The sequence below is a fragment of the Macaca nemestrina genome, chromosome 5 (assembly GCF_043159975.1).
Source record: "Macaca nemestrina isolate mMacNem1 chromosome 5, mMacNem.hap1, whole genome shotgun sequence".
Classification (NCBI taxonomy): Eukaryota; Metazoa; Chordata; class Mammalia; order Primates; family Cercopithecidae; genus Macaca; species Macaca nemestrina.
The window spans coordinates 106,244,902-106,262,414 of record NC_092129.1 but is presented as its reverse complement, the minus strand read 5'-3'; the positions used below and the strand labels follow the sequence as shown (position 1 = coordinate 106,262,414).

At 39.3% G+C, this 17,513-nt stretch overlaps 1 protein-coding gene, 1 long non-coding RNA gene and 1 pseudogene across 2 annotated transcripts in view; 1 reads left to right on the top strand and 2 right to left on the bottom strand.

Moving 5' to 3' along the window:
- Positions 1 to 5,922, bottom strand: part of LOC105495556 (ELOVL fatty acid elongase 4) — a 36,299-nt gene extending 30,377 nt beyond the window's left edge. The window contains exon 1 of the mRNA XM_024797221.2: positions 5,535 to 5,922. Within this exon, the coding sequence (XP_024652989.1) occupies positions 5,535 to 5,634 (100 nt within the window). The 5' untranslated portion in view covers positions 5,635 to 5,922. The remainder of the gene's footprint in view (positions 1 to 5,534) is intronic.
- The window catches only part of LOC112429159 (uncharacterized), a 94,781-nt gene extending 84,836 nt beyond the window's left edge, over positions 1 to 9,945 (top strand). Inside the window, exons 4-5 of the long non-coding RNA XR_011623601.1 lie at positions 3,785 to 3,958; positions 6,369 to 9,945. This is a non-coding gene — a long non-coding RNA (uncharacterized lncRNA). The remainder of the gene's footprint in view (positions 1 to 3,784; positions 3,959 to 6,368) is intronic.
- Positions 9,946 to 11,407: 1,462 nt separating this feature from the next.
- On the bottom strand, positions 11,408 to 12,451 carry LOC105496700 (glyceraldehyde-3-phosphate dehydrogenase pseudogene; annotated as a pseudogene).
- Positions 12,452 to 17,513: the final 5,062 nt, after the last annotated feature.

The following is a 17,513-nucleotide window of genomic DNA, read 5'->3' as shown; positions in this document are numbered from 1 at the left end:
ACCAGGAGTTTAAGAGCAGCCAGGGCAACATGGTGAAATCCCGTCTCCATTAAAACCAAAAACAAAAACCTTCTATAATTTAGTGTGGTCTAAAGTCTTATTTATGTTTAGCAACCACAATATACCAAGATTCAAAATTATGCTAGATTAAGAGCATCATCTCCTGATACATATCAAATCAACAAATATATGTGATCATCTCTGGTGTTGGAGAGAAAAATACAAACGAGTGAAGTGGTAAATAACAATGAAAGTTTACACAGTTTGAGACTAGGGTCATAGAAGGAATGGCACAGGAAACACATGAGTAATTGCTAAAGACAATGAGCTCCTGTGAGACAACAACTTGCTCCAGGGTACCATGAACAAGAAAGGCTTTGCAAAGGAGGACTACTGTACTGGGTTCTGGTAAAAGCTATCTGGAGAAGTAAACAGGGAAAAGATGGGTAAAGGCAAGGGGAATGGTGGGATGAGAAACATAAAGGTGGACATGTATACATTTTACTCAAGAGTCAGTGAGTTATCCCAGTTGCCTAGAGCTGCAGGTCTTTGGGAAGGGGAATACTGAAGGATCAAGCTAGAAAGTTAACGTGGACTTTAGCTTTAAAAGGCCATGTGTTTCCTCCCCTCTCCTTTCTGAAATCCAAACCCGTAAGATTTTAAAAAATATATTCTAATGGAAAATAAAACAATAGCACCTTCTTTTGTTAATAGGCAAAATGTCCTATAATGAAGAGGAAAAAAAGCCATCTAAAGTGAAAAAAGATGGACTCTGTTACACTACTCATTTCGGTGTGCTAATATATGCCTAATTCGTAATAGTAAGTGGCTCAATAAATGAAATATACTTATGTTAATAATGTTAAATCATTTACAGGTGACATTATCCACAGGACTTGAGAGAAAAATAAGAAAACAAATTGAATTTTTAAAGGATGACCAAGTGCTCTGTGGCTCTTAAGATTACAAAAGTGATATAATTATCTGCATAATTCTTAAAACTTTGTCTTCCTAAGCCAAAGAATCTAAGTTAAAACAGTTAAAACTGTGTCCTGACACCAGTTTTAGAATCTGCATTGTTTACCCTCCTGGAATTCCACCTGCAATAGGATATTTTACTGTATGCTATCATTGGGGAATGGACAAGAGCATTAGCTATTAAAGTCTAGCAGTCAGCCACCAAAAATCAGATTGGGGTGAAGGAAAAGACAATAAAAACCAAACCAAAACAAAAAACCATAAATTGGCATGGACCTCCCAGAGGCTTCAGGGAGCTTATGAGTAAAGGATAATTAGGACCTCACTGAAAACAGTGACCAAGGGAGATCCCGTGTTAGGAGCTGGTGATGTTTCATTTTTTTTTTTTTTTTTTAATTAGCTGCCTACAACTTGGAATCAGAATGTCTTTTCTCAAAGAAACATTCAAAGAAAACTGCCTTACCAGGCTAAGCCAAACAAAGAAACCTATTTTAGATAATAACATAGATGAAAAACTAAATATTAACTGTGACAAATAATAAAATTAATGTAAGCATACTGTGCAATATTTAACACACATGCTCCTCTGGGGCCTAGCAATCCCTAAGACAAACCTGCTTTTACTTCAGCTTATTGAAGCTGAGTTAAACATCCCCTCCCACTAGCCTCCAGCTTCATCAAACCTGGATGACCCACTGGCCTGGCCCTTAAGCACCTTCCCAGTTTCCATGGTTTTCAGTCAAGCTGTTCCCCTTGCCTTTGACACCTTTTGCCCTAGTCTCCCTCTCCAAATACTCTGACAGTAGTCACATCAACTCCTCATTCAAGGGCAGAGGGAAGTAAACTGTGGTGAAGCAGCTAAAATATTCTAAAAACAACCTGTATATTCCTTTCAGGTAGGAGAAGGAGAGATGAGAAGAGCAGGGAAGGACTTTTCTGATCTTCCCTAGGACCTAGCTAGGCCTGAGTCTGACAGATCACACTGCTTCCAGACCACGATATCGAGGAAAGGGGAATGACAGTGACCCCCTAGACTTTGCAAGCTACATGAGGGCAGTGACCAAGTGTCCTCCTTCCCTCCCCAGAGCCTAGAACTGGGCCTGTACGTGGCAAGTAAATACAGAAAGAATGAATGGTATCAAAAGCCTGGCTTCCACATTTTGTCATCCTACAGCTCTCCTCCCTCTTCCTGTACCACTCATCCCTTCTCCTTTCTGACCCCTCCAAAGTGAATTCAAGGACCCAGCAAGTTATGCTCTAACTGCAACTACCAAGTGGACAATTTTTTTCACCAAAATGTGGGGTACTGTATCTGTGAAAAGAGGGCCAATGCCAACCATTACCACCCCCAACCAACAGCACTCATACCCTGTGAACAACAGCTATTTAGAAACAAATGTTCAAAAGATATATGGCCTCACAGGAGACACCTGGCTTTACTGTAAGCATCCTACTAACTCTCTAGGGTGTTTATAGGCTAAATGTCAGGCATGCAAAAAGCTATTAAACATTTATTAAAAGCATGAATAAATGAATAATGTCGAAAAGTTGGGTATTCATAGATTGGGGAATATTTAGATTCATCAGTTTTAAAAATGTATATACAACTTTTATTACATATATACTTTGAGCCTAGGACCCCAATCCTAATAATTTAAATGTACTTATGAAGTGAAAGAATAGAAGAAAAAAACTAACATGATGACATGGAATACCTACTAACAACTGGTATAAAGTCCTACACCAGCCTATACTTTAATATAAACCAACGCTAATTTCCTCGTTCAAAATGTCTATAAATATAGAGAAATAAAAATTATTTTTGTTGTTTTTCTAAAAGTACAGTTCTTTCAAAGTTTCAATTCCAATGTACAAAGTGTTAATACTATAGTAAAAGTAACATTTTTGTTGTTAACATATTATGGACCATATTTTGCATTTGCTACACATGTGCCTTTGAAAAGCCCAGTTTTCAGACATTGTTTTGGATATGTTTGGATATTTAAAATACCATTTGATATAATAGCACAAAGTGGCACTTGATGAATTAATAAAAGAATGAAAGAAGCATGTAACTACAGCACTAGGAATGAGAGCAGCCAAGGACAAGTAGCCTACCTCATTTCTTGCTCTCCCTCAATAATTTGCATCCTTTCACCACACTCATCACTATTTCTCAAGACCATCTTTCTCTCCCGCCCATTTTTGTTTCCCCTTCTTTCCAAACATCTGACTCACCAACTTTTGTTTAACCTCATCTAATAAGCTACTTTTCCACTTTGATATCCCCCACCCAGATTTTCATCAAATTATGCTGAGAGGTGGAATCAGAGCAGAGTCAGTGAGTGCAAAAAAAAAAAAAAAAAAAAGGGAACACGAGTTGCACAGAATGAAGGAGAGTAAACGTAAATGGGACACCAGACTTCAAGTCTACTCGGCCTGGACCTCAAAAATATTCCTCCTTACACAGCAGTACAGCAGAACAGACTATATCCACTAAGCCTCTCTGTTGGTTAAGAAATACCATCTGCCTACATAAGGTAGCTCATTACAGAAAGCAAGGAAGCAGTCTCAGGTTTCGTAAGTGGATAGTCAAAGCACAAGCAAACACCTTCCTTGGGCCTGCTAGTGAGAGGTCACTTGTGTTCTAGGGCTACTCTCACTTCTCAGGCTTGGCCCACAATATTATATTATTCTATATGCCCTTCAAAACCTAGTAGCAAGCTTTCACATGCGGCAACTGCACAAAATGTCCTGTTTCATTTGTGTGTGTGTTTGTTTTTTTTTTTAACACAAACATCATTAGGAAGGAATTCACCATCACAGAAAGGTGTATTCTACCTTTGCCCTCGATTTTTCCTTCTGAGACTCAAGAGACGGGAAAGCTCCGAGATAGGATAGGAATGACAGGACTGAGAACTCCTGGGTGTGGCTCTGGCTATATGGAGACTGGAGGATCTCGACAGTGTCTAACTCCAAGGTATGCGAAGTGCAATTACCTGCTAAAGAACTTGTCTGATGTTCAGCTCTATACAATTGTGTAATGGGAAGCCCTGATGCAATGTTTAAAGAACCGAAATCATAGACATGAAGGGAAGGGCACATCTTTACCAGTTTTTGCAGGTACAGTGTAACATTAGTGTAACAGCACATAGAAAAAACAAAAAAAACTTGGAGAAACACTCCTTTGAAAACTGCATTTTAACCATTTTCAGCTGTAATGAAATAAATAGCTTATTTATATTATTAAATAGCTTATTTCCCAGTGTCAAAGTTGAGATCTTCTGAAAAAGAACATACTTTTCTAAAGAAGTGAATGCAGTATTAATGTCAAATAATCATTTTGTCTCGCACAAAAATAATTCCAGCAAACGTTTTTCCCACAACATAAGCCCTATGTATCGGACTACACTTATGCTGTAAACCACTGTCTCATTTAACAATAAACACAAAAACTACAGGAATACATTTTCATTTCGAAGTAGGGAAGGCAGAGTCATAAGATGGAACGTTAATATCCTTCACTGATAGGATGCAGTGTGGTACTGCAAAAGGATCAGAAAAATTCACATCGTAAAATCATTTCTGAAATCCTTTAAACCTTATTTTAGATTTCAAAAACTTTTCAATGTTTTAAAATCAAAAGCAGCGAAGCAAATGAAGAAATAACCGGTAAAATGTAAAAATACAATATCACAATTGGGCACTAGGAAACCTGCATAAATCAAACAATTGACAGCCCTGCCAAATTAACCGCAACAGCTAAAGAAAAGTTTGCTGATTTAAGAACTGTATATATGTAGGCATCTGGGACAACCTCTAGGTGTTGCTGTAGAGACCCCATTCCTAAAGACTGATTTCTTACCCGGTGTTTTGGCCTCCCCCTCCCTCTGACTGCACTGCAGTGCGCAAAGCCATTACAGACAATCACTTCAAACATATTTGCTGTCGAAAATGCCTCGGAAACTAACAATTCTTCAAGGTTCAAGGAGCCAAACAATGTTATTTTACTTTTCAGTCCAAATTATACTATAGATGAAGGAGCTAGATAGAAGAAAAGATTAGCAGGGTTGTGTCAAAGCAACCAGGAGGCTGAAGAAGCCTCCTGTACCTTCAGCTGCCCCTGAAGCCCTCCCTCCTCCCCAGCCCGCTCTCCACACAAAATAGGACTAAATGTTAAAAGGAATCCTGTGCACGGGGAAGAACTGTGAAGCAAGCTCGGGAGATGTGGGAGCAGAGGGTGGGGCGGCTCCTGCGAGGAGCTCTTGGCTGTACAGGCTCCATCTGATATGTCAGCTCCCGCATCCGAGAGCTGATGAGAGATGGAGGCAGCTCAGAGGAAAAATCTGCGAGTGTCGGGGGAGGGGAGGCCTTAACATTCGGATCAGATTAACCAGTGTTCAACCGCAATGCCCCCGTCGGCCCCTCCGCTGATCCGCAGCATCTGAAAGCCACAGGGCGCGGGGGCCTGTGGGGCCCGGCCCGGGCGCTCCGAGACCAGGGGTCGGTGACCCCCGCGGGGGACCAAGCGAGGATGGGGAAGTCAGCGGCTTTACCTGCGATGGACCAGGTCCAGCGGTAGAACTCCACCGTGTCGTTGAGTGCCGTGGACACTACGTTTAGGACACTACCCGGCTCCGAGTCCAGGAGCCCCATCGCGGCGATGAGCTGGCGCTGGCGGCAAAAGAAAGAGGAGACCCCGAGAGGGGGCTGACTCCGGAGGCGGTGGCGGCCGACGGGGCGAGCGGCGGCCAGGGAACACCTCTAACGGCGGCGGCCCGGCTGCGTCTTCTCCTCCTCCTCGAGGCGCCGCGGCGGCGGGGATGCGGCGGCAGCGGCGTCTACTAGCAGCGCCGAGAAGCAGGCGTCGTCAAGGTTCCCGGGAGAAGGAGGAGGTGGTGGTGGAGGCCCAGCCGCCAGCACAGCGCGCTGCACCAGTCTGCCGCCTCGCGCCGCCGCCCCTCCAATCTCCTCCGCCGGCGTCACGTGGCCGCGCGCGGGGGCGGGGGGCCGGCCGCCCCTCCTCCCTCCCTAGCGCTGGGACTCGCGGGCTTAGGGATGCTGCGCTCACGGGTGCGACGTGAGCCGGGCTTGCGCAGGCGCGCGCGGTCGCGCGGGAGCGGGACACCTGGGCCCCTCCTTGTCCCCTCCCGGCACGAGTGGCCCCATCATCCTTCCCCGCCCCTCTCCCGGGCATGGGCCCCTGCGGAGGAGTTCATTCACCGCCTCCCCACGGGTGACTTCTTATCCGCCCAGGATACGTCCTGGGAAACAGGACACGGGAAGAATGGGTGTTCTGTGGGCAAGGATGAGGTAGGCGTGGTGCTTTGGTCCTTACCTGACACTCACCTCGATTTCACTTGTGTTCCTGTTTCTTTGACCTCCACCAGCACATGCCTGTCACCATGACAAGAGAAGTGCACGTGTTATGCCTCTGAAGAAGCGAAGGGTATTTGTCTTCCATGCTTCAGCGATGGAGAATAGACTTTGGGGTCGACCCATAAACAAATTAACATATAATTGAATGAATGCTTGCATGTGTTCTGTAGACTTTTTTGCTATACATGGAATGAACAAAGCAATATAATTGCTAAATTAGGCCATTAGCAGTTCAGAGAAGAGGGAGAACCAAGAGGGCCTGCCAGGTGAAGTCCGCTGGAACCTAAAGAAATTGAGGTGAATCTAAAAAAGATAATCGCTCAAGAGGCAAAGGGCAAGTTAGTGTAGAGAGGAAAACAAAGTAATTGTGGTTTATTTTGAAAAATTGTTTAGATAAGGTATAGGAGAGCCTACCCTTGAAAAGTAACGAAAATACACTAATTGCAATTCATAATTTGATGGTTTCTCACGTAAAACAAGATTTTTGAGAATAGTCCAATAACCTTTTCATCTACTTGTTATTTAAATGTGTCACCTACTTGTTTAACCTTTTCTCCACTTGCTCATTTTGGATGCTACATTTTAAAGACCACTGAGTCAAGGGTCTTATTGTTCCTGCCCTTTCACACTGTTAATGTGAATGCTATCTTTTATCATACTGAAATGATCTATTTCCCAATTGACCTGGTTATATATTGTCTGTATTTTATATTGGAAGCATCCTAGATGGTAAGAATTATGTTTGGTTGTTTGATGAGTACCTAACCCAGTGCTATAAACAATAATTAATAAATATTTATGATGACAAAATATAACATGTCTTTCAGAGAATAATAAGGATTATTGTGAGTGGCAGGAACTTTATTGCAGAACTAAAGCAAACACAGACTTCTTTAAATGCCCTATTCTTGAAATTAACCAAATAAAACGTAATTTATTAATTTGTGAAATATATTTGCAAAACTAAAGTTTTCTGGATTGGAATGACAATATCTCAAGCCTCAATCCTAAATTATATGTAACAGATTCTAGTAGTTATAAAAAAAAGAAATCCAGTCAAATCTCTTCGTTTAGGGAGTAGATAAATATCCATTCATTTACGGTGGTGATCTAGCCAAGTTCGGATTAGTTCGAGCTTCACTTAAAAATTTGATTACTATTTCTATACTGTGGAATCCTGGATTGTTTAAGGAGAACATATTTCTACCCATACCTCCATTCACACACGCAAAACCGCAGCATATTATTAATACTTAATAGAAGGAGAAATTGTTAAAACGGCTTTCCCTGGTCTTTCTTCTGCAGTGGAGGTCAACTTAAGTCCCTACTCACTAGGGGGCGCCAGTCACGTATAAGAAAATCATAGATGAGCTAACCTTCAACTGGGAATGGCGGTGACACAGGTATCCCGGTGTCCACACTCCACCTGTAAAAGTAGAATGTTTATTTACATTTATAAGCCGTCTAAACATATAGCAAGAACCAGAACATAAAACTTACCCAATCTGGAACCCTATTGCCTGGCATGAACAAGTGGTTTATAAATACCAGTGACTGCCCAGAACCAAAGCCTACCCAGTTTCGTTGTGCAAAGGGAAGGAAACCTGCATGTCTGCCACCTAGAATGACAGCCATCTAACCAAAATCTTGGTAGCATCATAACAGAATAAAAGCAAATACAAGCAACAACAGCATCTGCAAATTTTGAGAACAGAGAGTTCTTTCATGTGGATCAAATGCAAATAGGATACTGTTACCTACAAAACCTAAGGGAGAGGATATTTTATCATAAATTTTTTTTGTATAAAAGAGCAATTTTTTTTCTCTTTTTAGTAACAGGGTCTCGCTCTGTCAGCTAGGCTGGATTGCAATGGTGCAATCATAGGTTACTGCAACATTGAATTCCTGGGCTCAAGCTATCCTCCTGCCTCAGCCTCCTAAACAGCTGGGACTACAAGCCTGCACAATCATGTCTAGCTAATTTTTTTATTTTATTTTATTTTATTTTATTTTATTTTATTTTATTTTATTTTATTTTTTTGTAGAGAAGGAGGACTGGCTGTGTTGCGAGGCTGGTCTCAAACTCCCGCCTGCAAGCAGTCCTCCTGCCTTGGCCTCCAAAACCACTGGTATTACAGGCATGAGCCACCACGCCCAGTACAAAATATTTTTAAATGTCTTACAGTCCATACAAGGTTAGCAACATAAATCAAACTATCCACCTTTTTTTTCCTAGTCCACCTTTCCATGTTGGTAATATTGTCAACAACCTCTGCTTTCAAAGAAAACTGAACTTGGAAGCCTGTTGAGTCAGGAGTAAAACGAAATAACCTAATTAAAGAGTTTGTAGAGAAAGACTTTAAATCTTCTAGAAGTAAATTTTGCTAAATGGATGCTACTTAGAGAAAATGGAGAAAATTGTTGATAATACTAACTACTGTCTATCAGTTCCAATCTTTTGTTCTTTCTGCTCACTACTCCTCCCCCACGTTATAGCCATCATATAACACAGGTACTTGACTAACTTGGAATTACAATGTTTTCCACGAGATATGTTTCATTCAAACGTTTAAAGATTTTTACCTTTTTGTTACCTTGTATGAATTATTTTTATTTAAATGGACATAGATTATCTTGATAATATATAAGCACAGATAAAATAACAAAATAGAAACAAAATGAAAATCCCCCCATAATCTCATCTCCCATTCTAAATACATTTCACATGCCTATATAAGCCTTTTTTTCTTAACACAGATGGTTATTTTTTAATAATGCTACTATATAATCTGCTTTTTTTAAAAAAAACTTAATACATCAGGAATACTTTTCAACATAATATCAACTACTTAATATTCCATAATATGGATATACCCTCATTTATGTAGCCATTTACCCTATAGATGAGCATTTAGATTGTTTCAAATTTAAACTACTATATCAATTTGGCTATTAGTATCCACAGTATGCAATTTTGTGCACTTGTTTAATAACTCTTAGCATAAATATTTACAAGGGAAATTTCTGGGTCAAAAGTTTGGGACTTTTTTGAGGGGGGAAGGTGGTTGTTTTGTTCTGAGATGGCATCCCACCCTCTCGCCCAGGATGGAGTGCAGTGGCACCATCTTGGCTCACTGCAACATCTGCCTCCCGGGTTCAAGCGATTCTCATGCCCCAGCCTCCCGAGTAGCTGGGATTACAGGCGTGTGCCATCACATCTGGCTAATTTTTGTATTTTTATTAGAGACAGAGTTTCACCATGTTAGCTAGACTAGTCTCAAACTTTTGGTGTCATGCGATCTGCCCGCCTCAGCCTCCCAAAGTGCTGGGAGTACAGGTGTGAGTCACTGTTCCTGGCCAAAGGGTTTTAAATTTACAAATTTTGATACATCGTGCCCACTTAACCTCCAGAAATAATACCAGTTCACAATTCCACCAAAATTTATGAAAAGGTGCTCATTTCCCCACCCCATTCTCTTTGCTGAATTTACGCTTTGAAATCATTACCAGTCTGAGAGGTAAATATTGATATTTCATTGTTGCTTGACAGATTATCATGTTTATTGCAATTTTAGCCTTCTTTCAAGAATTGCCTGTTTGAATTCTTTAGACATTTTCCATTAGTTGTGTCTACCTTTTCTTATTGATTTGTAAGAGATATTCATATAATAAAGTTATTAACAGTTTGTCTGCATATGTTGCAAATATATTTTCCTAGTTTGCTATTTGTCTCTTACTAAATTTATTATAATGACTTTCAACTAGGTATATTGGATACTGGGAATAAGTTAGGTTCACCCACCACCACCTCCAACAGAATCATATATCAGAATGCCTTCTCAGCTTTGCAACCCCTGGTACGTATTTCTAAGGTACATATGCTACTCATTTCCTAAGAATGACAACTACGAATTACTTACATTGTATATTCATTGTTTCGGTGTCACCCAACATGTACACCCAATCTATATTCTTTACGGTCAAAGCCATTAGCCCAGTCTCTCTTCACATAGCCATGTTTCAAGGCCATATCCCATACTTCTAGTCATACATGCAAGCATATAGTGATAAGAGGGCCAAACCATGGTGGTTCTGCCAGTTTTTCCTGGCTTGGTTATACCAAGAAAAGTTTTGTCACTCTTAATTGAAGTCTTATCTGAGTTGTGATTCCCTTCACTTACTACTCTAACATCTGTGTCTTCATGGATATCAACAAACTTTGGTCCAAAAAATCTGGTAATAAATTCCAAGTGTTAATGGGGAATGCCTTTTCACCCTCCTCTTACCTTCCTATTACTACAGAGAAATCTGCTTTCAGGGTAGGAGAAGACAAAAAGAGCCCCTGAGAGGAAAAAAACTCACCATGATAGAGGAAAGAAACAGGCTGTATTTCAAGGACTTACTTTTAAAAACCCAAGACATCAGAAAAATACTTGGTTCTAGGAAAGCATTTAGTTGATTCCAGAAGCTATCTCCTACCAGCCATCCTGATGATCTGGGAATGCCTCTTAAGGAAAATGGTTATATGTGAATAAATGCTTAAGAACTTGCCAGTAAATGAACTGTAATTTTATGGACTCAGCAACTTTGCAATAGGACTCACCTGCCTGTGAACCACACAAAGATGAATGACCTCCCTCTGATCTTGGAGAAACTGTCTTGAACCTGAAGAATCCATACACACCATACACAAAAGCAAATGTGAATAACACCTAAGGGAAAACATTGGCTTCTGTAATATCACTTATATGTCTGTTCCCTTTTTCTCATCCTTATCGGCTCCTCCTCTTCTTTGTGGCCTGTGAATGTTAAAATTCAATTACTTCTGGCTGCTTTACAAGTTTTTTTTACTTATGTTATCCTTCCTGCCTAAACTATTATGATTATTATTATTTTTGGCTGAGCACAGGGGACTTTATTGATAGTACATGACAATATGGGGCTCCCTAGGTCCCTCCCTTTTCAAGGGGTCTGCATGGAAACTGTGAGGCGGGGAGATTCTGTGTGGTGGGGGATGAGCGTGCCAGGGACTCCCCAACAGTGAGGGCCTCTCTCTTCCTCTTGTGCTGTCACTGGGGCTGGTGGTCCAGGGGTCTTACACCTTGGAGGCCATGTGGGCCATGAGGTCCACCACCCTGTTGTTGTAGTCAAATTCATTGTCATACCAGAAGATGAACTTGACAAAGTGGTCGTTGAGGGCAATGCCAGTCCCAGCATAGAAGGTGGAAGAGTGGGTGTCGCTGTTGAAGTTGGAGGAGACCACCTGGTGCTCAGTGTAGCCCAGGATGCCTTTGAGGGGGCCCTCTGATGCCGACTTCACCACCTTCTTGATGTCATGATATTTGGCAGGTTTTTCCAGATGGTAGGTCAGGTCCACCACTGACACGTTGGCAGTGGGGACATGGAAGGCCATGCCAGTGAGCTTCCCATTCAGCTCAGAGATGACCTTCTTCACAGCCTTGGCAGCTCCAGTAGAGGCAGGGATGATGTTCTGGAGAGCCCTGTGGATGTCACACCACAGTTTCCTGGAGGGGCCATTCACAGTCTTCTGGGTGGCAGTGATGGTGTGGACTGTGGTCATGAGTCCTTCCATGATACCAAAGTTGTCATGGATGACCTTGGCCAGGGGTGCTAAGCAGTTGGTGGTTCAGGAGGCATCGCTGATGATCTTGAGGCTGTTGTCATACTTCTCATGGTTCACACCCACCCTGAACATGGAGGGGTCAGCAGAGGGGGCAGAGATGATGACCCTTCTGGCTCCCCACTGCAAGTGAGCCCCAGCCTTCTCCATGGCAGTGAAGACGCCAGTGGACTCCATGACATACTCAGCGCCAGCATCACCCCACTTGATTTTGGAGGGATCTCGCTCGTGGAAGATAGTGATAGGATTGCCATTGATGACAAACTTCCCATTCTCAGCCTTGACAGTGCCATGGAATTTGCCTTGGGTGGGATCATACTGGAACATGTAGACCATGTAGTTGAGGTCAATGAATGGGTAATTGATGGCGCCAATACCTACTTTACCAGAGTTATAAGCAGCCCTGGTGACAAGGCACCCAATATGACCAAATCCGTTGACTCCCACCTTCACTTTCCCCGTGGTGTCTCAGAGATGTGGCTGGCAATGCGAGAGAAGATGTGGCTGTCTGACAAACAGGAGGGGCAGAGAGCCCTGCCTAAATTATTTCATGCACTCTCATAGCCTTGGTTGCCATCTGCATTCATAACTCTCAGATATATATGTTCAACCTAGATCTTCTTTCTAGCTCATGTATCTCATAGCTTGTGTGGTACTTTCTCTTTAATGTAACTCAGGCATCTTGAAAATCAACATGTTAAAAACCTATCTTCCCCTCCCCACAGTGCACAAGTGCAAAAAGTAATCAATGACATTTTATAATATTCTCCCTTCTAACGGATATCTAATTCATGACCACCTCCTATTAATTCTGCATACAAAATATATCTTGATTTTTTCCACTTCTTCACCTCTACTGCATATAGTTTAACCAAAAGTTCTATCATTTCTCTCCCACCTTAATCACTTCAATCACCTTTATTTTTATTTTTATTTATTTATTTATTTTTTTGAGACAGGGTCTTGCTGTGTCACCCAGACTGGAGTGCAGTGGCATGATATTGGCTCACTGCAACCTCTGCCTCCCAGGTTCAAGCGATTCTCCTGCCTCAGCGTCCTGAGTAGCTGGGATTACAGGCACTCACCACCATGCCCGGCTAATTTTTGTATTTTTAGTACAGATGGGGTTTCACCATGTTAGTCAGGCTGGTCTCGAACTCTTGATTTCGTAATCCACCCACCTCGGCCTCCCAAAGTGCTGGGATTATAGGCGTGAGTAACCGCGCCTGGCCTCAATCACCTCTTAACTGATCTCTCTGCATCCATTTCTTGCCCCCTACAATTTATTCTCACACAGCACTTTAAGTATCTTTTAAAATTGCACATCAGATCATGGCATTTCTCATCTTAAAATCTCTTAATATTTCTAGTGCTCTCAGGAAGCTCCAAAGCCTCCACATCTAGAAGCTAAGAACATTGTAAGTCTTTCTTCTTGTCTAATGAAAATGTGATCTAGAATGCCTATCATTCATTTACTACTTCTGCTTTTAATATACAGGGAAGCTAATCTGAACCTCTTTCTGTTTCTCCAAAGAGCCAAGCTTCCCTTGACTCAGGGCTTTTGCACATAACGTTCTCCCTCTTGGAATACTGTTTCACAACTTCTAACTAGAGCTAATACCCACTTTACCTTAAATGTACAACTTAGGAAAACTCTGGCTCCCATAACAGGGTTAGATCCCCATTGCACACATGTTCATAGTGTCTTGTACTTTTTTGTCATAGTATTTGTATCATTTAGCATTAGATCTGATTATATATTACAGAAAAACCCAAAAGAAAAGTGCCTAAAACAAAATAGAATCTTTTTATTTTTCACTTCCTTAAAGGATGTCAGGATGTGGACAGACCAAAGTTAGTAGAGATAAAAGAGCCAGTATAAGGTAAGCACATAATAACAGACCTTTAAGATACATAAAGCAATATTTGACAGACTAAAAAAATAATTAGACAAATTTAAGATTATTGTTAGGGAATTTAATACCCCTATTATATAGTTAATATAATAAATTGGCAAAGATTAATTATAATATGGAAGAGTTGTATTACACTATAAATCATTTGACCTGGTGGAGGCCAAATTAATGGGCCTGAAACACTCACAAAGATCTATAATTCTATGGGCTGTTAAATAATTCTTAATAAATTTCAAATATGAAATAATATAGAACTTGACCACAAGGGGATTAAATGGGAAATCAATAACAATGAAATATCTATACAAATTTTTAAGGCCAAGCACAGTGACTTACACCTGTAATCCCAACGTTTTAGGAGGCACAGGCAGGAGGATCAATTGAGGCCAGAAGTTTGAGATCAGTCTGGGCACACAGTGAGGCCCTGTCTCAACAACAACAACAAAAAGTATCCAATCTAAATAATAGTTAAAACACAGCATACTAACATGTATGGGATGCAACTAAAGCAGGCTTTGTAGGAAAATAAATAATTAGAAGAAGAAATTGCAATCAATGTTCTAAACTCCTAATTTAAAGAGCTGGAGAAGTAAACAGAAGAAATAATACAGATAAGAGCAGAAATAAAAAAATAGAAAGCTGACAATTGAGAAAATCAGCAAAGCCATCATTTGGTTCTTTGAAAATAGTAAGAAAATTTATAAATCCTGACATATTCTGATGAAGAAAAAAATAGGGAATAAAAGAATATTATTACAGAATCTCAGGCATTAAAAGGATAATAAGAAAGTATTATAAAAGTTTTATGCTAGAAGATTTGATGAATTAGATAACATAGACCAATTCCTTAGAAAATACAACTTATCAAAATGGAAACAAGAAGAAATGTAAAATTTGAATAGTCTTGAAAGAAATTAAGTTCATAATTTCTTAATATTCTAACAAATAGCTCTATGCTTAGACAGCTCCATTGCCAAATCCTATGAAATATTTAAGGAAGAAATGTTACCAGTGTTACACTCAAACTCTTTCAGAATAAAGAGAAGGTAACTCTTCTCAACTCATTTTATGATGTCACCATAAATCTGATACCAAAACCTACCAAGGACTCTTCAAGAAAAATAAATTATAGTCTAATATTCATCATGAACATACATGCACAAATCTTTTAGAAATTTATCAAATCAAATTCAACAAGATATAAAGAGGATAATACATATTTCATGTGTATGTACCCAAAACCAGTGTCAAAATATGTGAGGCAAAACCTGATGGAGTTGCGAAGAAAAATAAACAACTTCAGTATTAGAGACTTCAACACTAATTTCAGTAATTGATAGGTCAAGCATTCAGAAAATCAGTAAGAGTGTAGTTGATCTAAAGAACACTCTCAGTCAACTTGATCTAACTGACATAAAATATTCCAACCAACAACAGCTGAATATACTGCTTCCTCGAGCTCACGTGGAACATTCACCAAGATACACCACATTCTGGGCTATAAACATACCTTAACAAATCTAAAAGAATAGAAATCATACAAAGTATGTCCTCAAACCACAATACAATTAAATTAGAAATCAACAACGGAAAGATAACTAGGAAAACCAGAAATGTTTGGAGATTAAACAGCATATTTCTAAATAACATGTAGGTCAAAGAGAAATCTCAAGAGAAAAATACTTTGAACTAAATTAAAATAAAAATGCAACTTATCAAAGTTTGTGGGATGCAGCAAAAGCAGTGAAGTTTTCATAGTATTAAAAGTATATGTTAGAAAAGAAAAAAAGGTGGAAAGTTATTAAGCTTCACCTTAGGAAACTGGAGAAAGAAGAGCAATGTAAACTCAAAAGGAAGCAAAAGAAAAGAAATGATAAAAAATCAGAGCAGAAATCAGTGAAACTGAAAACTGGAAAACAACAGAGAAAGTCAGCATAACCAAAAACTGCTTCTTTGAAAACGTCAATAAAATTGAAATCTCTATCCGTGCTAAGAAAAAAAGAAAGAAGATGCAAATTACTAACATCAGAAATGAAGGAATGGTCATCACTACTACTCCCATGGATGTTAAAAGAATAATATATGAATACTCTGAACAAATTTATGCCCACAAATTTAATAACGTAGGTAAAATGGACTAACTTCCTAAAATACACATATTACCAAAATTCATACAAGGAAGATTAGAAAATATGAATAGAATTATATCTATTAAAGAAACTGAATCCATAATTCATTAACTTCTAAAATGTAAAGCACCTTGTCCATTTGGTTTCATTTGTGAATTCCATCAATATTTAAGGAAGAAAGGATACAAATTCTCACCATCTCTTCCAGAAAATAGAAGTACAGGGAACACTTTCTAACTCATTTCATGAGACCACTATTACTCCAATACCAAAATCAGATAAAGATATTATAAGAAAGAAAACTACAGACTAAAATCTCTCATAAAATAAATGTTAAAATCCTCAATAAAATATACCAAATTGAATTCAATAATGTATAAAAATAATTAAACATCAAGACCAAGTGGGATTTATTCTAGTTATCCAAGGCTGGTTCAAAAATCATTCCAAATAACTCAAAAATCAACATTTAAAAGTCAGTCAGTATAATCCATCACATCAACAGGCTAAAGAAGAAAAATATGATCTTATCAACTGGTGCAGAAAAATCAGTTGACAAAAAACTAACACCCATTCATAAAACAAACTTTCAGCACACAAAGGATAGAGAGAACTTTCTTAACTTGATAAAGAATATCTAAAATTGGCCTACAGTGGATATCAGACTTAAATGACTAACTGAACATTTTCTCCTTAAAATTATAAATAAGGCAAAGATACCCTGCCCCACCACTCCTAGTTAGCATCATACTGGAATTCCTAACAAGTACAATAAGATAAGAAAAGGAAATAAATGTATGTAGACTGGAAAGGAAAAAATATAACTGTCTTTATTCACAGATAACATGATTATCTATGTGGAAAATCCCAAAGGGTTATCAACAACAAAATTCCTAGAATGAATAAGGGACCATAGGAAGTTTACAGGATACAAGGATAATATACAAAAATTAATTGCTTTATCAATAATGAACAACTTGAAATGGAAATTTGAAAAGCAATGCTATTTACAATATAACCAAAGACAATGAAATACTTAGGTATAAATCTAGCAAATTATGCACAGAATCTGTATGTGAAAATCTATAAAACTCCAATGAAATAAATGAATGGAGATATAAATAAATGGAGAGATAAGATATTCTATGTGCACTGGTTGGAAGACTAAATATTATTAACATGCCAATTCTTCCCAATTTGGTGTACACATTCAATGCAATGTCAATAAAATCCCAGCAAGCTATTTTGTTAATATCAACCAACTGATTCTAAAGTTCATATGAAAATGTAAGAGACTTAGAATAGCTAACACAATACTACAGAAGAACACAGTTGGAGAACTCACACTACTTGATTTCAAGACTTAATGCAAAGTTACAGTAGTTAAGACCTTGTTATATTGGGGAAGAATAGACACATAGAATGATGGAAAGAATGTAGAGCCTAGAAATTGACCAACACATATATAGT